Raw genomic sequence first — 23,404 nt, 5'->3', positions numbered from 1 at the left:
CAGATTGTAAAGAACAATTTTGGTTTACCTAAACCACATGTGACACATATCACCTGTCCAGTATTGAATAATGAATCTAGGGGATCTGTGGCTTGAGATAGAAACATTAAATTTTCATGAGAAAAACAAAAAAATATATCCTTTACACCTCAAAGACAAACAGAGCTGCGGTCATGTCACATTTATCTGTAGGCCTGCAAATCCTCCATGAATTATTTATTACCCTCGATTTATTTGTTGTTCTCACGAGCTCACCCTGTATTTGAAGCAGCGTTAATGCACTCATAATGCACAATTGTGCTGCTCACTGTGATGGGATTAATGAGATTAAGATGCTATTATGAACATTATCCATATTTAGAGTCAGGTCGATTCGACACTGCCAACTCATTTCAATTTCATTCAGTGACAAGCTTATACAACTGGACTAATGGCCCCATTCATCTGCTTTTTTCCTTTTGATTGTTTATGCTTAAATTTCATGTCTGAAAATTTGGTTGAAGGGGTTGTTTTTTGTGTGTTGCTATTCAAGCATTCTATTGTTAAAAGTGACTTGGTGAATTACCCAATATGGGGTTTTACACACTTGCCCTAAACCAGTTTAACTGGAAACTCTGTGGCTCTGCCTCTGACACATTTTCTTTGGCATCATGTTTTGGCAGACAATAAAAGTGATAGTGAGTTATAGTTTGAGATAGACAGACATCTTCACTTCTGAGATAGTGAAGAACATGTATTGGTCTGCTTGTTTATTGTCCAGCACTTTATTTTTGATACTATTTATATACTGTATATGCCAGATTCAAGGAATATTGCGGGTTCAGTACAGGTTAAGATTATCAGTCAACAGCATAATGCTAATTGCCAGAGAAAATATTTTTTACTCATTTTCTGTAAAAAAAACAACAAAAACAAGGTTACGATGAGGCACTTACAAATAAAGTGAATGGGGGCATTTTTGGGAGGATTTATAAGAAAACATGTAAAGCTCATAATTTTATAAAAGCACATTAATTATTTTCAAATTTGTGTATTATTTGAGCTGTAAAGTTCTCGTCAATTTTATGATTTCCTTGTCATGGCAATAATGTTGTAAAATTGGATATAACTTTACACAGAATAGATTAGATATTATAAATTTTTTAGCACTAAAGTCATGTAAACATGTATATCATTTACTTTTTGTGGCTCTTCTATTGAAACAATGAGTATTTTAACATTTACGGATTGGCTCCATTCACTTCCATTATGTTTCACTGTAACCAATGTTGATATTGTTTCCAAGACCATTTTCCTGCAAGGCCATATGATGAAATCTGAATCTTCAGTGATGGTGTGTGAAATGTTTTGACTTGTAGTCAGGTGCTCTGGTGATTTTCCCAGTTAGGCTTGTGTTAAACTGCCAAAAACCAGCCATGTCTGGCTGGGTGGATGCTTCATGACTCAAACCATTCATTGAGTCAGCATTGCTGAGAAGTTCACTGGGTTCCTCTAGTAAGACATGTGCCAATTGTATTACATTCAAATTCAGAAGTAATGGTTTTGGCAAGCAGACTAAGCTCTTACTGGAATTGAAATATGTCTCAGCTAATTCAGGGGCTTGAATGTTTTCTGCGGTCTTCAGTAGAGTTTGGCTGTTCACTTTTCCACCTTCATTTCAAATGCTTAACTATTAAAAACAAACATCTTGGTCAGTTACAGTCACTTGCACATGTTACAAAAGATGACGTTACTGGGAAATAAATGATTTATAACAGTGTTATTTTGCAGTAAAGGATAAGCTGATTGCTTTTGATGAAACTTTTCCCAACAGCAACCTGATAATTCCTCTAATCTTTCCTGAATTACAGAGAGAAAGCAACTGCTTATTTTTAGAGCCTTAAAGCCCTTCACAACCCACTTTGACGGGTGAAAGAGTTTAACACCTGCTAAAGCAACTTCTTTGCTTAAAGGTTTGATCAAAGCTGTCAGATGCTGTTAGACTGAAACTTGGTTAAAACAGCAAATTGACACACAAGCTCCAATCTTTTCTTTCATAAATCCATATTAAAAACATGTATCACTCTTTATACAGTCAGGTGATCTTATCATAATTATATGTTTGGTCATGCACAAACCATTAGATGATTTCAGTTTCATTGGTTTTTCAGTCATGTTGTCCATCTATTAGAGTTATGTCTCTCAGTGATCATGAGTCAATAACAGTCACTGCCTCCACATCAGAAACCTTCCATATGGCCTTGGCTGGATCTGACACTTAACTCCTGATGCTGTATCCACTGACACAGTTTATAAACAGCAGTTAACAACTATTTTCATCTTTAAGTGAATTTGACAGAATTGTGAGCTTAAATATGTGCATTTACATATGAATACCACTTAATCATTAAAAGGACCTGAGGTTACACTTTATTTTAAGGTGACATATATTGTACTTACTCAAATAAGTACTGATGTTAATTAAAGGGATGGTTCAGAGTCATTTCAACCTATGGGTCCTTTGCACCATGACCTTGAGCCAAACACCCGCCACCACTAATATGCACTAATATTAAAAAGAATAATAAAAAATTAAAATAAATACATTTAACTTTGTCAACTTAAAATAAAGTGTTACCGGACCTGAATATAGGCCTATCAGGTGATAGTAATTTCATGGTGCAAAGGACCCTAGGTTGAAATTACTCCGAACCATGCCTTTAATGTACTCACTATAGGGTTACGGTTAGGGTAAGGGTTTGGTTTTAGGGATAGTTACTTGTAATTATGCATAATTTACTTTTATTACTATAGTGAGTACATGTAGTTACATTTAACTACCCGGACCTGAATATAGGCCTATCATTTAGATTGGTGACTGGTGCAAAATGAGGTTTTACAGCAGAAAGAAATAGGCTAACACTAACACACTTGAGGAAACTGCTGAAATTTCTGCAAAACATTTCACCATCAACATCAGTACTTCCCTAAACGAGCAGAAATCTCACACCAAATAAAGGTAACTAAGTTGGCAATATTGTCCACAACAACGCACACCAGCTTTCTGTTTAATATGTCTATACCTCTTTAAATTCTTGGATGAATTCTGATTGTCTGTCAGTGTTTTTATCATTCATCAGATGAAAAATAAAATCATTCTGTAAGTGATTTTTGTCAGTGTTCATAGGATTTATAAAAATTGTATTTGGCTTATGTGTGCATTTTTAAATAAAGATATGCTATAGAAAAGTAAGGTTTGTCAAGAAAGTTTTTGTTGGCTTCACAAGTCTTATCTGACCATTTAAAATAATTTTAAAAGTTGAAAGCTTTTACAGTGCTGTACAGTCAGAGATTGCAGGGTGTTGCAAGAGTGGTGTGGTTGGTTACCACTTACCAGTATGTTCACTGTAAAAAAATCTGCCTTACATTTTTAAGTGCAATCAACTTGGATGTTTAAGTCACTTCAACTTAAATTATATTAAACTGACTTAAAAATTAGTGGCTATTTTTTATTTTGATGAGTTCAACCAATGTAAAAACGTTGTCAACTTATTGATATATATTTTTTACAGTGTTGTTAAAAAGATGCTAGGGTTATTAGATGGCTGGTGTTTTGGCTGGTCGTTAGGTCATTTTAACTGGTTGTTGTTAGTGTTCTGGCTGGTTGCTTCTAATGTGTTCTGTGTGGTTGCAGGCAATGTTTAGGTCTTCTTGCTAATCTCAAAAAATTATAATAAAATATTAGACGTTTTATACTAAACAACACACCATTACCTGGACAAGAAAGAAAAAAACCTTGGTTGTAGGATAAGCAAATCATTTTAATTTACTCGATCTGTGGTCAAATCAATAGTGGTGATTACATCACAGCGTGGGGGTCGACAGAACTGCTGGTTGGATTGATGCCCCATCGGTGTGAAAGAGTTTTTGACGCGACACCGACGTCTGTGCGCGCTCCCGTCACCGTGAACGCGCGGGCCACATAGAGAGTAGTAGGAGGCACGGCTAACTCTTTGTACCGACTTGAAGCTGCACCGATTGGGTGCCAGACAAATGATTTGACCTTCAGCGAACCGGAGGGTTGATCTCTACCGTTCTGACGCTTTCAACACACCACACCGCACTTGAATCGGATAATTTTATCGCGTTTGCTCGGTTTCTTTTAGAAACATTTTTATTTGTTAACAAGAGGTGGCCACGTCCTTGATTTTCTGGCCTCGCGGTTTGGAAAAACCTAACACATACTGAGTGGTTTTACCCAGGAATGGATACTGGAGTTGTCACTGAAAAGAAAAGGTAGGGATTCCCGTTTCTGTTTTATAGAAAGTGCTTGCTGAGCGGATTTTGTTATGTCTAACGTTATGTAGTAAACAGACAGAAAGATCTTCATCCCCCCCGTCATACCGATGTGTCGCCATTTTGTGTTGGATGGCAAACCAAACATTTACGAGCAAGTTTAAAGCGCTCATACCGGCTATTTGTGTTTAAAAGCCTATTAGATATTTTTTACAAACAATAAAAAGAGTGATATTTTTTGCTTTGTAACGTAATATTTGGCTTTATTTGAGGTAGCAAAGTGTCTGTGGAAATAGGCTATGAAACTAGCGGTATGCTAACTTAAACTTCCACTGATTTATGGCTTAAACCGCTATAAACAGTTTATAGTAGTATAGACATACTTCAGTTTCAATGGGAGTGCATAAACAAACTGATTATATGTCAAATGAATGCTTGCAATAAGCACAAAATACATAAGTTACTGCGCTTCTTTTTCCATAGTGAAATGATCAGACAGCTGTAACGTTAACTCTTACGTCTATTATAATAGTGGAGTTAAATGGTATAATCTTTGTTCTTAATTCAGTGGTTTGTACTTGGTATTCTGGTATTGTGTACCTAAGCTCTGAATGTTTTGATGTCGTATATTTGTGAGATAAAAGAGCCATGTGCTAGTAATATGACTGATCCCTTCTTCACCCCTCAAACCACTTGACCCCACGGGTCACACTAACTCGTTGCCCTCGTTCAGCCAGTTCGTCTGGCAGATTTGTTGATATAGGACTGGAAGCTGGAATTCATCCTTGGATTCTGCTGACAGTGTCTTATTATTTGTCAGGCCTGTCATCAGTGTGGGCTCAAAGTTTAGATGAGATGGAAAGAAGTGTTCTCATTGCTAAGTCTGGAAATAGTTGCTTGGTTTTTCTGTACTAATGAATTCACAGGAAGAATTAGACTGGCACTGTAGTTAAGCTAAGATACAGTCAGAGTGTGCCACCATTTATTTTATGTTATGGTGTCAATTTGACCCTTTTTGATTTTTTAGAAGTAACGTTACTGGTTGATAAATGTATAATTTATATAGATATAATATTGTTACTTTTCCTCATTTAGGTTCATTAGCAAAGTGTCAACACTTTGATGTGTTGTGGAATGGGTGTACAACATTTCTATTATATCCAGTTTAGATCCAACTGTACTGACCCATAATAAACTTTTTTGGGGGATATATTTTGTTTTTTAGTCTTTCATATCTACCCTTTTTATATTTTATTCATTTGGAAGATGCTTTAATCCAATGAAACTTACACTGCATTGCATTGAAGGCGTACATTTTTAGCAGCTCATACAGAATCATTCAGTTTGTTGGACTTCTCATGATCTTGGTATTGCTTGCACACCTTGCTCTATTGTTTGAGCTTCAGGAAAGCACACAGAACGGCTTTTACATACTTCTGTTTAAAATGTTAAACTGTTTTGTTTTTTTTAAGTTCAAAAGTAGTTACAGTGCTGTTTATAGGCTAATATTAATTATATTATTATTATTATATTATAAAAAAAATGTTTGTAATGTGTGAAGGAATATTAATGTTAAAGATTTGCTGTGTTTTTTTTTTTGTCATAATGTGATTTTTGGTGAATTGTATTCAAGCCCATTAGTGTCAATTTGACCATATGAATCTTACCCAGATTTTGAACATAATCTCATTTTTTATTTTTAGTTAAAACAATATAGTGTGATAGGCCCCATATAAAGTGAGTAATACCTTGTTTGCAGTGGCAATATTTTCCTGTAATAAATTTGGTTGGCATCCAAGTTCAAGCAACTACATGCTCTTCTCTCAAATCTTAATCACTCCCAGCATTGACGTCAATGCAACTTCCTGCCCAGTCTTGTGGCAAGACAGCTGCAAGTGCTCTATCAGTTTGAATGTTAAAATGGGTCCCTCTTATCATATTTTCTTGTTTTGGAGAAGGACTGGGCATTAAAACGATAATTATTATCGTGATGTAATTTTCCTCGATAAAACGATAACATGAGTTCGATAAATGTTAGAAATAATGTTAATTTATTACTTTTTTTTACTTGTATTTATTACTTGTATTTATTACTTGTATAAACAATAATTTCTTTGGCCATATCGCCCAGCCATATTTTTGCGTGTTTTTAAAATCCTCGGGTCAAGGGGATGTCTATTGATTCAGTCATTGTGTCTCAAGGCCTTGTATGTGATCTATATGAATCCAATTAGCCTGGGAATCGTGCCATAAAACAGACCACCTTTTAGACTGGCATCAATTTTGGTTTACTGATCAGTGGTCAACAAGGTATTTTTAGGAGCTCAAGAAGCCCTGTTCTTATATGGTAGGATTAGGCCATATATACATTACACACCATGTAGGCCTACTATGCTGAGCAGTTAGGGCGTGCAAAACTGTATCTTCCATACAAACTAGTCAGTAATTTTGACATTTTTCTTCACAATTGGCAATTTACACCTCACAATTCTGACTTTTTTCTCAGAAATGCCAGTTTATTTCTCTCAATTAATTCAGATTTTTTTTCTCAGGTGTGCCAGTTTATATCTCGCAATTCTGACTTTTTAAATTATTTTTTATTATAACATTTAGCCTAAATATGTTCTGACTGTCAGAGCTGATAGTCTTGTAGGCAGTGCTTCGAGAGAGTTCGGGTGTGCTTCGGGCAACCTGAGTTCGAGTCCCAGCTCGAGGTCCTTTCTTGATCCAAGTTAGAGATGTGATGGTGAGGAGTTTTCCCCTCTTTTTCCTCCTCGCTTTTACTGTACGGTTCGTGTCCACTGGCGCAGAGCGAGTTTCAATTAAGTTTTCAATTACGCTAATTCCTTGGAACTTCCATAGGAATGAACTGAAAACGCTTGCTCTGCTCACTTCACACCAGTGGACACGCACCATAATGAACTCCCGTGCGGATTTTATTAGCGGCAATTCGGGAGCGTCAATTGCTTGAATGGTGGGTTCATTATTCATTTTAATGAAAAACACAACAACAAAACAGTACAATGACAAACTCGCTTAAAGGCAGGGTAGGCAGGATTTTTCTAAAAAACTTTCTCCCAAATTTGTTTAAACTGTCTTTATATACCAATACATAATGAAAATGTAAGTACTCTGAAAAAGAGAGTATAAAAATCGAGTGTCTGTAGTCCTCTCAGGGCTGCAATAAACACAGCTACTTATTCCATTCACTCCCACCCCCTCCCTTCTGGGCTCCTTCCAAAGCCACGCCCCCAAAACACATGAGCCCCTTTCACACAGAGATTCCGGAAAATACACGGATAAAGTGACCCGGGATTTGACCCGGGTTCGTTTGATTTTGGTTCATTCACACTGCCAGTGATTTTCCGGAATCAGAGAGTGCGTTCACACACAATCCGTAAAAATGCCGTAAAGACACGTGATATCGATGTGACTCAGCAGCGTCTTAAGTTTGCTTATGAGCTGCGATCTCTCTCGAGAAACCATACTTGTGCATTTTTTTCTCTGATTCGATCATAAACTTGCGCATTACGGACCGTTTCACAGCTGGCGAACGATCCCGGCTTCAGCGTCATCACATACGACATGGCATTATTACGGCTTTTGTTCACACAGCGCGCGTTCCGGGACTGAACACGGCAATGTTACTAGGTCCCCAACACGGCATCGATCCCGACATAAATCCGGGGTCGGGTTTGCTTTCACACAGAAGGCGCTCTGGCAATTTGCCGGCAATATCCCGGGTTCAAAGCACTGTGTGAAAGGGGCTATTAACGCGCGATGCCGACTGCTCAGCTGGAGGACGCGTTTGCCAGCGCCGAGCGGAGAGGAGCGCAGTGCATGTAGTGACATCATGTCAGAATCACATGTAATAACATACCTAACTTTATCATTATGAATATAAACAACTAACATGGCTGTTAGTACTCACTATCAAGCTAGCATATCGATACTGGTAAAGTTTAAAATATATTGAGTTTGATTCGGTAACGAGCTAGTAACATAAAGCAAAGCTAAAAACAGGTTGCATTGATGCACGTTTTCCCATTACCATCAGTTATGTCTTATCGCGCTTGAATGATTCAAAAGCATTTGCATGTATAAGAGCGTGATCATATATTGACATGCTAGCCAAAGGATGATGGAGAAAAATATGGATGCTGCGTCAAATATTTTTAACGTGTTAAACCGATTTTTTTTTTTCTCATGCGTTAACGTGTTAATTTTGACAGAACAAATTAAAATAATATTAAATAACAATGTATTATTCTTTAATCAGTTCTATGCAACAGAAGCAGATTTAACAGATTTATAGAACTTAGGACTGACGGTGGCGTTTCTGTAAAAAAAAAATACTACTACCAATTCTATTACTTATAACAATATAAAATGCGCTCGGTCTGATGAGCTGAAGTGCTAATGAATATTAATCACTCACGTTGTCTGTTCGCTCAAACTGATTTGCTGAAATTAAAACAGGGACAGTAATAGGTGAGTGCTAGCCAATGAGATTTCCATTTGTGCGTTAGTTCCGCGCACTACCGAAGAAATTGGCAGTGGCTTTTGCTTGCTTTTAAAGGCTGAACTCAGTTATTTTAACAGGAAAATACAACAGAGTATAATTTACATGTAGTGCGTAAATTCACACTAGAGTTTAACGTTGCATCAAATATGCTGCGCATCCATCGAGATGAATTGGAATAGTACGAAACTCAAGTGCTCAGTCAGAGTGTTCAGCGAGTGAAAATATATGTGTTAAACTTACACTTAGCTTCTAACTCAAACACTGGTGGGTGAAATCTAACATTTTATTAGCCAATGGCTAATGATGACATTATTTAGTTGCCTAGCATGAAAATTTAGCTGCATATGCGAGTGATTTACTCGCATTGTAGAGGATTGATAATGGGCTTGCGATTCACATGGGTAAGGTACTTTGTACTGTGTATGTACTGGGTTTATTACTACATAAACTTAGATAATTAAAAAAGAAATCAAACGGGCAATTAAGTTTTACCAGTCATTATAAACATAAGAAGCTGGTGATTACTTTTGCTAATAGACAAAGAGAATACAACCAATTAAATTTGCATCAACAACAAATGCATTTTCAGTACATGACGTAAGGTTATTATCAGTTTGCTTTATTTGCCATCTTGTCATCATGATGAGAAACACCCGTTTCAAAGGAAACTCTTGTATTGTTCTCTTCTTATTGTGTTTTAAAGCCATGCAACCTCATACTACTTATGCATTTACAGTTAAATTAAAAAGCTTTCCTTTGCCAAAGGGGTCTTCCAGCTACTCTGAAAACAGTCAGAAATGTAGACATATATTATTAAGAAGTCCATATATGGAACTTACTGCGCACAGACACAAACAGGCTGAAAACTGCAATGAAATGCGCATATGAACAACCCCTGTGCACAAGGGTTTTCCTCCGTTTCTGGCCAAATGATTTCCGCTTTACTTCAGAGAGCGCTTTGATAGGGAGGATGGGAGCCTTCTGTCTCAAAATTATGTTTTTTTCCTGCTAGGTCACTAGGCTGTCTTAACCGTTTTCCTTCCTTTGTTTTGCTTGGCTTTGACAGTTTGACACAAGGCCTGCTCATTGTTTCTCATTGCTGCTTTGACCTTGAGCTCTTATGGGGAATAGGCCTATGTAGATTTGTTGGCAGTTGCACAGAGACCTCATTGGTCAATTCACTATTTGCTTGTCTTCAGTAAGAGTCAGAAGCATTTTTGCAAATTCAGAACAATTCTTTTTGATTCAGTAGCCTACTTTTAAAAATACTTTAAGACGTATTTAAGAGCTTCCGCTGTATTTTAGACTATTATTAGATCAACTTCCATGGGAATTAATTGAAAACGTTTGCTGTAATGATGCCCAGTTCCAGGAATGCACTAATATTTTGTTGGTAATACCAGTTTGCAACCATTATTAGTTAACACTAAGTTGTTACCATCAAAATATTAGTGCATTCCTGGAACTGGGCGTCGTTACACGACATCCTTATGCATCGCTTTCTGCCAGGACTTTTACGGGCTTTTCCCAGAGCACGGAAGTGACCTCGACGTCCGGGTTTGCTTTAGCATAAGCCATCAGGCAAGTGTTATTTATATAAACTCCTGATGTACTTTCAAACTTTCCAATGCCTCGTTTTATGAGTACAGAACCTATTTGTACTACTGTAGAAGTTTGGTACCATACCGGGCATTATTAGTGGGGTAATTTACGAGATACATCATAGGATCCATTAGCGCCTGCACTAAGCCATTCGGTTGATATCTCTAAATAAGCTCTAACTTTAATAATGTTCGACCAAAGGAAAAAGCTTCTTTGGTGTTTGGCTCAAGGTCATGGTACAAAGGACCCTAGGTTGAAATTACTCCGAACCATACCTTTAATAATGTTTCCATATCTAATCTGAAGCTTGTTTGATGCTTAATATCTTTAAGAGATAGATAAAAATAGTGGTGCAAGTATGACATAACTTTGTAGGCCATAACACGCAAGCAAGTTAGCATTTTTGCACTTCTGGTTCCATCATCCCGAAGTCAATGGGTTTTTAGTTAACACAAGCTCAAGACACTTTCAAGTTTTATTCTATAACATAAAATACATCAGCATTACCCACTCGTGACTTTTTTTTAAAGCTGTTACGTGTCTTGAAAAAGGCGGTTTCTAACAAGTATCTAAATGGGACTAAAGAGACCGCCGAGGAGATTAAACGTCATCACACAGGTAAACTCAGTCCACTTTTACAGCCTCGTTATGCTTATATTTTTGCTCATATGAACTATTCTAACTCAAACTTTCTGGGAATTTTTTTTGGAAGCTTGGTGATGACATTGAAGTAGAGCGACCGTGGTGTAGTTTGTTTATAGCCTACCTTTAGCTTTTTATGCATTTATGCTTCAGAATTCGAAAGTTGTGTTAATCTGTGAAAATTATCTTGATGGACAAAATGTGCAAGTTTTAAACTTTTGTTGATCACAGAACTTGTTTTTTGCGATAATCCAAAAAAATCCTATTGTGTTTTTGTCGAGGGAACCAGTGTGATGTTAACTGCCGGTTGGCATACAAAGTGACATCATACCTGCACCACTCTATATCTATGATAATAGGTGTTAATAGACTCTTTTTTTTATTTTATTTTATCTCTGTTTAAACCACTTCAAGTTTGTGAAATGTGACCAAGAATGTGAAATTCTAAAAGAATTAAGAAAATACGAGTTTATTCGGGATTTAGTCAATTTTCCTTAGTGTCATGGGCAGCTTTTGTTAACAGTGAACAACTTTCTATAACAATAAATCATGAAAGAACACCTGAGGGTTTTATTCAGTAAGGGAACTTTTGTTAAAGGGTGTGCATTACATAGCCTAGTTGCTCTTTGTTGCCCATAGTTTGGCTTGTTTTTTAGAGCCCTTCATTCTTGCATTTAACTGAAACACGTATTAAATATGTGGGAGTCTGTCTTGTAGGTCCCAAGGGTAATAGATATGCTTCTTTAGAAATCATGATGAGATACACACTAATTTTAGCAGGAAACTTTTTCATGGTGACCTATTTGTTAGGAAAGGGTTTATTTTCTCGCCATTAACTGTTTATTGTCCAAATCCTGACCTTGCTTGTTTGTAAGACCAGATGTTGCTTGTTTGTATGTTAAAGTTTGTTCTTTGTAGTGCACCGAAAAGTTTATGCTGTGAAATCTGAAAACTGTCGGACACAACAAATTTACAACCGTTGGCTGACCTCCAAGGGGTGGAACTGTGTCTTTCACACTGTGTCCACATCCTTTCACCAGCCAGTCACATTGAGACTATCTGCTTTCCTTTGACGCTGCAAGTTTTGACGCCATGCAAATGAGATATTTCTGAAAAAAGTAGACCTTGTTGCTGTCCTCAAGCATTAGCGCAGGATGTCTCTCTTTTCACAAACACAGAGCTAAACTAATGCCACAATCTCCTCCCTTATTTTTCCAGGGTGAGCTCGGAGCGCAGGAAGGAGAAGTCCAGGGATGCAGCGAGATCTCGCAGGGGAAAGGAGTCCGAGGTGTTCTACGAGTTAGCGCACCAGCTTCCCCTGCCACACAATGTCACCTCCCACCTGGACAAAGCCTCCATCATGAGGCTGGCCATCAGCTATCTGCGCATGAGGAAGCTGCTCATCTCTGGTCAGTTCGCTGATATGAATATTTGTGTCTAGAAGCGCATAAAGTTTACACCGCATGCAAAACGGATTCAAAACCTTAGAGATACTGTAAACATGAAGCAAGGAGGGAAATATGTACAATCTGCAGTCACTGGGGCAGTCCTCAGAGGGTGCATAATAGTACTAGTTTGTACCTTTTAGATATACGGTATGTATATCTGCATAATTAATCTAAATCAAACCAAAATCATGATTATGGCCAAGCATGATTATAAACTGCAATCTAATTAAATATACACTAGGGCTGTGCGATTTGGGGAAAATATCTAATTGCGATTTTTCTGACAGATATTGCGATTTGGTTTGCGTTTTAATTTTGTAAAGTCTAGCTGCAGCTCAATATTCTCACAGCACACACTCTAAATTAAAGGAGTACAACATGCCTTTAACTTTAGACCTCTCCACTACCTTGTAGTCTAGTAGATGCAGTGTACCTTTCTGTTAGTGTTCATTTTGTCAGCTATTTTTTATTTACTTAGTCTTAGTCCCGTCTCAAATGTACTTTTTAGTTATCATATTTCGTCAACCATGTCCTGTATTTGTTTAGTCTAGTTTTCGTCAATGAAAACTTGGTCACATTTTCGTCCTGCTGCATAATGGTTAAATTGATAATCCCAATTATTTTGCTCAAAATTATAAGCATAACGATTATTGTCATTTGAGAAATGTATTTCATCAGAATTATTGCACTTTAACCTATAAACACAAATCAAGAGAATGTCAACCCATACACATTTATTTGACCTCATCTAGTTTCCTGATTTATCACAACTACTGGTTAAACAAGAAACTTATCTCAAAAATGTAAATGTTTAATATTTTTCTATTAAAACAACAGCAAAAAAGACTTATTGTCATACAGAGCTGCATAAGTGCAGTTATTCAACAATCACAATCAATAGGCTATAGTCGAGATCCATGTTAGGATTTAAGGCAGTTCATCACTGAAACAGATTTGCAGCGACACAGATTTAGTCGCTGCAAACAGCGCAAGCAGCTCGTGACAGAGCACAGACCGACTGAATGACACTTTCATTTAAGTAGAAAATCTCAAATGTAGAATGGAGATCGCTAAACTGCAGGTTACTTGTTTGTCTGTGTTTTCAGATCATCCACGCTGCTTCAGCATTGTAGAGAGAGAGCGCGTGCGCATGGTTGCGAGATTGCAAAGATTTAGTAAAACACCGGGTAGAAAACGTGTTCTTTTAACAGAAAAGCTCTGATTGGGAGATTTAAATTGTTGAAATCTGGCAACCGCAAGCATGAATGCTCTTAGCGGCTTGTTAAAAATTTCTGTTATTTTTTTGTAGTCTCTTTTTTTGTTTTGTTTTTTCTGACAAAAACAAGTGATTTTGGTCAAGATTTTATTTTGAACTACATTTAGTCTTGCCTTTTTTCGTCAACGATATTGCATGTTTATTTAGTCACAGTTATCGTTTAATGACGTTGGTGTCGTCTCGTCTTAGTCATGGAAAAAAAGGTCGTCAACGAACATCTTTTGTCATAGATTTAGTTAATGAAATTAACACTGCTTTCTATCCAGTAGATGGTTAGCTTCTTTGGGGTAGAACAGAGGTGCGCTCCCTCAGTTGGTTAGTAAGACTGACACATAAAGAGGACAGTCATGCTTTTGCTCTGCAACATATTTTTCATATCGCATACACATCGCAGCCTTTTGCGATTAGCTAATCGCAACGTTTCAAATCGCAATTGCGATTCGATTTCGATTAATCGTTCAGCCCTAATATACACGTTGCGTGTTCCAGAGTGAAGGGCGGCACTGTGTTCCTTTACACACAACTAGCTCATGATCTGGTGTTTTCAGTGTCTCAGAGAGACTGTGTTTGCAGTAAATGCTGCTCATCCGCTTCTGCTCTGAGTTTGGGTCGAGTATAATGTGCCGGTATTCGGTAATACGATATATCACGATAATGAACATGCACAATATTGTTAACGTGGGCATATTTATTTTCAAACTTAAACATTTTGACATTTTAATCTGGACAACATGCCCTATATTGATTGAATAAAACTCTGATTATTTTATTGTTCAATCACACTTTACAATAAGGCACCATTATTTAACATTAGTTAATTCATTAGTTAACATAAACTGACAATGAAAAATACTTCTAGAGCATTTGTTGATGTTAGTTAATTGAATTTCAACATTTATGAAACTCTTTCTTAAAATCAAAAGTTGTAACTATTATTTAATGGATCTGAGCTAACATTAACTAGCAGTTGTATTTTAACAGAATTATTCTTTAACAAATAATAATAACTTCTGCAGCAAATGTAGTTCTTGCTCATTGTTAATGTGTTAATGCATGAACTAACGTTAACTAATGAGACCTTATTGTAAAGTGTTATTGTTTTAGGTAAGCTTTTAATGAAATTAAGACAGCTGTAAATATTAGTATTGTAATTTTACAGTTGTACTGTAAAAAGTTTTTATAATTATTATTACTATTAATGTCATTTTTTAAATACTTAATTATTTTAATTGTAATTAATATTACAATAGTAGTATTTCTTATTTTCAATTCACATTTTTTGTATAGCACTTTTTTCACAATACATAGTTTCAAAGCAGCTTTATAGAAAATGCATGTCTACATTACAATTTAGAGTGATCTGCTATCATATGTGACTGGGTCTAATTATGCATTTCAGAAATGTACATATACAAATCACACAGTCAGCCAATATTGCATTAAAGGCAGTAAACAATGAGCTCATTAAAGTAGTGAATACATGTTAACAAATGATTAGGATATTGTCTAATATTTTTTATTTAGTTGTAATAATAATTATTGTTATTGCCAAATTGTAAGTTATCACAAAATAATGCAATTCGATTTTTTCCCCACAAACTGCCCTATTATGTGCCTTATGTACGGGTGCCTATTAGTACCAGTATGCACCCTTTAGATTCTGTGTAATTTATCTACTTCTCAAGAGTACATATTAATGCTAGGTACTATAGTGCCCCCTTTAGGTATTAACATGTACCTTATCTTCCCCTCAAGGGTGCATTACAGTACTGGTATGTACATTTTATGCATCCTGCTGTTGTAACTGTAAAGGTGCCATATTTTCTGAGAGTGTCTAAAGGCACGATGTGCCACTATGACTTTGCTGTTGTTTGACTGTGCAGATGACTCGGAGAAAGAAAATGAGCTGGAGAGTCAGTTGAATGGCTTTTATCTAAAGGCCCTGGAGGGTTTCCTCATGGTCCTATCTGAGGATGGAGACATCGTTTATCTCTCTGAGAATGTCAGCAAGAGCATGGGCCTTACACAGGTAGCTAGCCAGATGTTTACATTTTAGTCTGTGCTGTTTAGATTTAAAGCTTATGGTGTAGCTAACTATCTCTGCACTCTTTACTCTCAGTTTGATCTGACCGGTCACAGCGTCTTTGAATTTTCACACCCATGTGACCATGAGGAGTTGAGAGAGATGCTGGTCCATAGGATAGGTGAGTCACGCATGAAAAAAAAAAAAAAAAAATCTCTGCATATAAATGCATCAGTGATTAATAAAAAAAAATGCATTAACTGAATTTTTTTTGTCCATGTTTAGGATCCAAAAAGACCAAGGAACAAAACACAGAGCGCAGCTTCTTCCTGCGTATGAAGTGCACTCTCACTAGCAGAGGACGTACTGTCAATATCAAGTCTGCTACGTGGAAGGTGAGATGTCTGAATTGATGCAGTTTTCTCACTAATCTCTTAGTATCCACAGCTTATATATGGTTTTCCCCTTTAGCTTTCTCCTTTCCTGGTAGATTTTTAGGTATTTGTTTTAGAAGATAAGATTGTATTTCCCTGACTTGATTTTAAATGGTTCATTAATTTTGGTGACATTACAAGAATACACAAAATGTAACAAGGAAGAAGGAAACTGGCTTGAGTCCTATGGTGCATAGAGCATCCTTTAAATTATTTTTATGCATGTCTGACTTGCTATAAATGGACTGCAATAGTTTCGCCCTTCTCTCTCCTGCTACAGGTTCTTCACTGCGCTGGTCATGTCCGTTTGCAGGAGCGCAGCGAGAGTTCGGAGGACTCTGGCTTTAAAGAGCCCCCTCTGACTTACCTTGTGCTCATCTGTGAGCCCATTCCTCATCCCTCAAACATCGAGGTGCCTCTGGACAGCAAGACCTTCCTTAGCCGTCACACTCTGGACATGAAGTTCTCGTACTGTGATGAAAGGTTAGCAGAGAGATGTAATGCTCTTACAAAACTACAAGCAAATTTCCCCCAGATTAGGTGATGGACAGATTGGCAGACATCATCTTTTCTTTCTTCCCTTTATTTTGTTTTCGTGTTAATGGTTTTGCCTTCCCCACTTCACATTTGTCTTTTCTTTTTGTGTTTGGGTTTACCTTGATGGTATCTGTACGTAGCAATGAATGTTGTGCGTACCAACGAGTTGTTTACATCTCTTTGAATAAAAGCAATGCTGCCGAACTGGTCTACATTTACATTTACATTTACATTTATTCATTTAGCTGACGCTTTTTATCCAAAGCGACTTACAATTGCTATATATGTCAGAGGTCGCACGCCTCTGGAGCAACTAGGGGTTAAGTGTCTTGCTCAGGGACACATTGGTGTCTCACAGTGGATTCGAACCCAGGTCTCTCACACCAAAGGCATGTGTCTTATCCATTGCGCCACCACCACCCCTGCATGCCAAAGCATGCCAAAGAACAAAAGCCTGTATTCTGTACTTTTACGAATGTAATTAACGCCACCTAGTGGCAGAAACCAGTGTTTTATTTTAAGCCTCTGCTTACTGTGAAGCTGTTACAGTGACTCGGCTTCGGAGTTGCTAGAAATGTAGAACTGTTTTGTTTTGAGCAGTGTTGTTGTTATTCTTACCTAAAACTATTAACTAACCATTCAATTAAATGTTTTAGTATGTTGCTACTTAATTCACACACAATCTGACTCTTTCCCAAAGGATCACAGAGCTGATGGGATATGAGCCAGATGATCTGCTGAACAGGTCAGTGTACGAATACTATCATGCCCTGGATTCAGATCACCTCACCAAGACGCATCAAAACCGTGAGTTTCTGGATTTAGATAATTATTGGCCATAGTTTACTAATTTAGTACAGGTGACAATGTCTACCTGATCATGTTAGAGGTTTACTTCAACATGCAAAACTGCTACAAAAGATGTCTTGTGAAATAATTCTAATTGGAGAATGTTATTTTTTTCCCCAGTGTTCGCAAAGGGCCAGGCTACCACAAGCCAGTACCGCATGATGGCTAAGAAAGGTGGTTTTGTTTGGGTGGAGACTCAGGCCACCGTTATCTACAACCCCAAGAATTCACAGCCACAGTGCATTGTCTGCGTCAACTTCGTTCTCAGGTACGGATCCAGTTTTGTTTCATTTTTAGTGGATCAGCATTTTTATAGAGACCAAATTGCGTCTGTGATCATATCTCTAACTTTACTGTTCTGTCCCATCCAGTGGCATTGTGGAGGGGGATGTTGTCCTGTCCCTGCAGCAGACCATGACAGAGCCCAAGGCTGTAGAGAAAGAGAGCCAGGAAATGAAAGATGAGGCCTCTGAGGTGGACATGCTCAAACTCTTCAAGACAGATAGCCTCAAGTGTCCCATGGAGAGCTCTGACCTTTATGAGAAGCTAAAAGCGGAGCCTGAGGCCCTCACTGTGTTGGCACCTGCAGCAGGAGACGTCATCATCTCTTTGGACTTCAACAACTCAGGTACTTTCTGATGGATGGTTACATTTTTAAATGGAACAGATTAAGCTCACTTTGACAGCAAACTTGCAATAATCGGAGGTCATTCGCTTTTATTGAGAGCTGGCGGTTCAAGTCAACTTGAGCAAAGAGCGAGTGTTTATTATTATATTTATATTCATGGTTCTCATCTCGTTTAGCCATAGATGACATTCATGCATTTTGTATGAACGCTTCCCCTCCACAATGTTGGTTTTTAGCGTTACAAAAAGTGTAATTCAAAATAAAATGACATTAATGATATATGGTTTGTGACCTGGAGGCTGGAGTTTTGCTACTTTGTGCAGCCCACAAGTACTGTAAGACAACCAGAATTTGAAGAACGCATATTTGCAATCGACAGCTAGTTGGTGACCAACAGTGCCTGACACAGTCATGTGTACATATACAAGTGTACATGTACATTTGTGATGTCTTTGAAATAAGTTGCTTATGCAGTTATGCATTCTCAAGGCTGTATTTATTTGACAGTAATATTATGTCAAATAAATATAAAACAGTAATATGACATTTATTTTAATCTAAATAAAATAACTGTTTTCTATTTTAATATATACTCAAAATGTAATTAACTCTTGTGATGACCAAGCTGAATTTTCCGCAGCTATTACTCCAGTCTTCAGTATCACATGATCCTTCAGAAATCTAATATGTTGATGTTTGGTGCACAAGAAAATTTCTTATCAATTTCGAAAACATTGAACAGCATTTATTCGAAATAGAAATCTTTTGTAACTGTGTAAAAGTCCAAGTTATTTCCAAAAAAAATATCTTCCTGACCCCAAACCTTTTGAATGGTAGTGTACCATTACATAACCAAATGTGTTTTCTCAACAGCTTTTTAATCTTTTAAAGATAGAAACATGTACAAAGACATTAACTAATCCTCTTAGGCTGTTTGAGAAATATGGATTCATGATCTTATTGTTGTAAGAAATTAAATAATAAATATACACACAATTCCTTGGTGTGCTGCCCATAATAATTAAGAGTATTCAATTCCCTCCAGACTCTGAGATGCAGCTGCTGAAGGAGGTGCCCCTCTACAATGATGTCATGCTGCCCTCCAGCAGTGAGAAACTGCCCATCAGTCTGTCTGCTCTGACACCCAGTGACTCCAGCCCAGTTCTGTCCAAACTAGAGTCCGGAGCAGAGGACTTCCCTTTCAGCTCTGCCTCTGATTGTGTTTCAGACTCCACAAACAAACTCTCCACATCTGGACTCATCTCCTCGGGGGTAAAGACTAATTAAACACTTTCTCATTCATTTCAAAATGATTGCTTATTTTTAAGGGCTAATGAGATTCTGTGTCTCTCAAAGATTTGCTTTAGCTGTTTTTTTTGTTGTTCTTAGCCCAACAGCCCCATGGATTACGGTTTCCAAGTGGACACTGACATCAGTTCTGAATTCAAACTGGACCTGGTTGAAAAACTGTTTGCTATTGATACCGAGGCAAAGACCCCCTTTAACTCCCAGGTAAACCTTTATCTGCCATATCTCTCTCTCTCTGCGGTCATTTATGCATTTGCATAAACTTCAGAACACACATTTCTGTGACCTCTAGGCCATGGGGGATCTCGACCTAGAAATGCTGGCTCCATACATCCCAATGGATGATGACTTCCAGCTGCGCACCCCCTCTCCACTGGATCCGCTGCCCTCCAGCTCTCTCTCTGTTTCAGCCATGAGCTCCCTGTTCCAGCCCTTACCCTCTCCAGCATCTCCAGCCTCTTCCCCCAGCAGAGCAGTGACGCAGGAGCCATCATCACGGGCCCCTTCACCTCTGCATCAGCTGCAGGAGGTGTGCAGCGCTCCCATCTCGCCCTTCAGCGGCAGTCGGGACGCTTCCCCGGCTCGATCCCCCACCCCACAGAGCAGCAATCAGCTCAATAACAGGTAAAGCTCTCGTTGGCACAACTACCTGCTGGCATCATTAACAATCGATTTGCACAGGGATCAGATAGCTGATCCGTATTAAACTTTAAGTAGATTGGAGTCCAGCCAAAACAGTTCTATTATGAGCGTAAGAGCTTTGATTTGGACTTATTTTTTTGATGACAATAATTGTAGATTATCTGATCTTCTGTCCGTTACTCCAATTTCTCAGAGAGCTGTCTCCAAAGATGTTAGCCATCCAGAATGTCCAACGTAAGAGAAAGCTGGAAGTGACATCTCTTTCTGAGGCTGTTGGACTGGTCAGTATGTTTTTAGATTTTATACATAGATTGTTTGTAAAGATGCATATATAAAAGTACTTTATTTTGTTAAATATTATTTTTAATATTAATATTGTATTACATTTAATTGTTTTATGCACTATACATTCCAGTTTTTTTTATTAAATTTTTTTAAATATATTTTTAACTTAAAAGGAAACATGGCTGACAAATAAGTGATCTTTTTGAGATCTGTTTTCTTTGTAACACCCATGCTAATGGCCACTCTACAATTTCCCGCAGGGTGCTTTGCTTCAGAGTGTGGACAGTGCTGTCGAGCCTGGAAAAAGGGCAAAGGTTTTAGAAGTTAAAGGATCGAGTGTTCTCGGGGGGGACAAAACCATTCTTATACTGCCCTCTGGTGAGTGACGAGACCATCATCATTGTACCATCTATTTGATGGAATTTTAAAGTCGGCATGAAAAGGAAGTTGCGATTAGTCTTTTCTTCCCTATTGTGACATATATCAGAGTAAAATGACTTCTGGAATGAGAAAAAAAATGTAGGGCGAGACTTGATTTCGTCCTTCGGGAAATTATTGGATCGTAGGAAGTTGCCAGTCTGCAGTCAGCTGTGGTGAATATTTAGCTCCACCCTCCACGAGACATGCATCATGAAGAGAACGACGTCATTAGGAGGTGGAGGGGAGGTTGACATTTTTGATTTAAGGATTATGAGTGCACATACATTTGAAAAAAAGTAATAATGCATGGATAAATTATTTATAATACTTTAAATGCGCTCTACTAATAAAAACAATACTATTTTGGTGTGTATACACAGTTATAAGTAGGGCTGTCACAATTCCTCGATTAAATTTGAGTAGTCGATTTAAAAAAAATAGTCGATTGATATTTACCAGTGTCGAGTAACAAGCAAAATACCGGAAGTGGCGAATTCCACAGACGGGAATCCATGAACCGCCTCATTAGACCTTTTTCTAAGGCTGCACTATATATTAAAACCATTTAGATCATAATATAGGCAGCATAGTGCTGTTATTAATTCACAAAGGCTGCTATTCAATGAAATAAATATATGCCCCGCTGGTTTAATATGCACTTTAATTATTTACATGCGTGTAGGTAAAAAAAAAACAAAAAAAACAGTGCATGTATTAAAAACATGACATATTTCAAAATATTATCGAAAGCACTATTGTGTAACCAAGATGATGAAATCCATTGTGAGAAACACAGGAAAGCCATATTCATGATCATGATTTAAATATTAAGATATTTGTTGAAAAAAAAAGACGTATATTTAGTATGCCACTTTTTATTTGAAGGTAGCACTTGAGAATTTTTCTTTGAATCTTAGCGTGTTGTAATCCAGTTGTCAGTAAATCAGTTTGTATTCTTTCCCCTCTGACTGTAGATGTGGCCAGTCGTCTGTTGTGCAGTTCTCTGGAGAGCAGCGGCGGGCTGCCTCAGCTAACTCGTTATGACTGCGAAGTCAACGCTCCTGTGCAGGACCGCCATCATCTGCTCCAGGGAGAGGAGCTCCTGCGTGCTCTGGACCAAGTCAACTGAACTCTGCTGTGTTTAGCCATTCTGGACATTGCATCCCTCTCTCGCCCCTTGACCCCTGAAATCTGCCTCCATATGTCTCCTTTTATTCCAAACCCCATTTATTCTCTATAAACCCCAGTGTTTTAAAAATGTAATAAATGACCTGCACCTTATATTGATCCTGTCAGTGATGCGAAGAGGAGCCCAGAGGGAGTCCATCCATCCCAGTGTGTAGAGGGCCTCAAGACAGAGAAGCGTAATGTAACTTTACAGTGGCATCACAAGAGTTAAGAGCCTTAATGTGAAATGCACAACTTGCCCCGACACCGATGCGTGCAATGTCACACACTCACTCTGGATTCCCTACTTTCACAAAAAAAAAAAAAAAAAAACTCCCGTTGTGTTTTATCCCCCCCAAAGTGTGTGTATTGTAGCTACAGTCGCACAATAATCTATTTTCTTAAGACAGAATACCAGCAGTCCATGCAATATACAAAACCATTTTTACAAATATGTACTTTTAATGAAAGATTGAACAATTTATTTTTTCTCTGTTTTGTTATGTAACGGTTACGTAAGAACTCTGTGTGTGCACTCATAGGCTCAATGGTTAAACGCTGTTGTATGTTTGTGAGTGTTGCTTTTCATTGCATTGATATTTACTTGCATACCTTTTGAGTTTTCCCTTGAACAGCACATATGAATTGTAAAAGAGACAAAGTAATGGAGAATGTGCACAAAAAAAAGGGAATTTACAATCATGGTATGATGTTCTCATGATGGGTTTTCTCCTGAAGAGGTTAAAACAGATTTATAGTTTAATTATGCAATAGATTTTTATATTTTTAGTGTTCATTTTTATTTCTGTTTAGTTCCCTATGTGGTAGATTCTTAATGCTTTCAAGAAGTCATAGCTGGTAACCATTTTTCTGCTTCAAGAGCAGTTTTAGATCATGCAAAGCTGATGTATCATTTGTCCCAGTTTTACAAGTATTTAAAATGCATTAGAACACAAATGCTTAGTTTTAAGTAAGACAATATTTGTTTTCATTTGCTTTCAGATTAATTCAGCCTGTTGACAATGTCCTGCAAGTATTTTATGACCTTTTATCTCGTTTTTCAATAGGAAAGACATTTTCTTTTTATGTTATTGTAATCTTCTGTTCAATTATCTCTGCAGTCTCCAGTCTTCTCCTTAATTCTCTTAACACTAAATGTATTGTTTATTGCATAAATCAGTAAAAGACAATTGTGGACCAGAATTTTGTGGTGCATGTTTCAATTGACATACCACTTTATAATATATATATATATTTTAAATCTGGATCTATTAAGTTATTCAGAAGTACATTAAAATGTAATTCATATGTGACTTGAATACATTCTTTCATTTTCTGAATTA

At 37.4% G+C, this 23,404-nt stretch overlaps 1 protein-coding gene across 1 annotated transcript; it reads left to right on the top strand.

Moving 5' to 3' along the window:
• Positions 1 to 3,959: 3,959 nt before the first annotated feature.
• Positions 3,960 to 23,264, top strand: hif1ab (hypoxia inducible factor 1 subunit alpha b). Its single transcript, XM_082146802.1, has 15 exons — positions 3,960 to 4,275; positions 12,263 to 12,453; positions 15,652 to 15,797; positions 15,888 to 15,972; positions 16,077 to 16,186; positions 16,506 to 16,708; positions 17,463 to 17,569; positions 17,732 to 17,879; positions 17,983 to 18,239; positions 19,285 to 19,511; positions 19,629 to 19,751; positions 19,840 to 20,171; positions 20,383 to 20,470; positions 20,735 to 20,852; positions 21,869 to 23,264. The coding sequence occupies exons 1-15, from the start codon at positions 4,244 to 4,246 to the stop codon at positions 22,021 to 22,023; spliced, it is 2,322 nt and encodes a 773-aa protein (XP_082002928.1). The 5' UTR covers positions 3,960 to 4,243; the 3' UTR covers positions 22,024 to 23,264.
• Positions 23,265 to 23,404: the final 140 nt, after the last annotated feature.

The sequence above is a fragment of the Leuciscus leuciscus genome (genome assembly GCF_965113295.1).
Source record: "Leuciscus leuciscus genome assembly, chromosome: 19".
Classification (NCBI taxonomy): Eukaryota; Metazoa; Chordata; class Actinopteri; order Cypriniformes; family Leuciscidae; genus Leuciscus; species Leuciscus leuciscus.
The sequence above is the reverse complement of the archived record's forward strand: the minus strand, read 5'-3'. Positions and strand labels throughout refer to the sequence as shown.

Bases quoted from the DNA above. Each gene is read 5' to 3' on its own strand.
- hif1ab (XM_082146802.1), top strand. From the start codon at position 4,244: ATGGATACTGGAGTTGTCACTGAAAAGAAAAG. The intron at 4,276-12,262 runs GTAGGGATTCCC...TTATTTTTCCAG, and splicing joins GTTGTCACTGAAAAGAAAAG to GGTGAGCTCGGAGCGCAGGA. The intron at 17,880-17,982 runs GTACGGATCCAG...TGTCCCATCCAG, and splicing joins TGCGTCAACTTCGTTCTCAG to TGGCATTGTGGAGGGGGATG.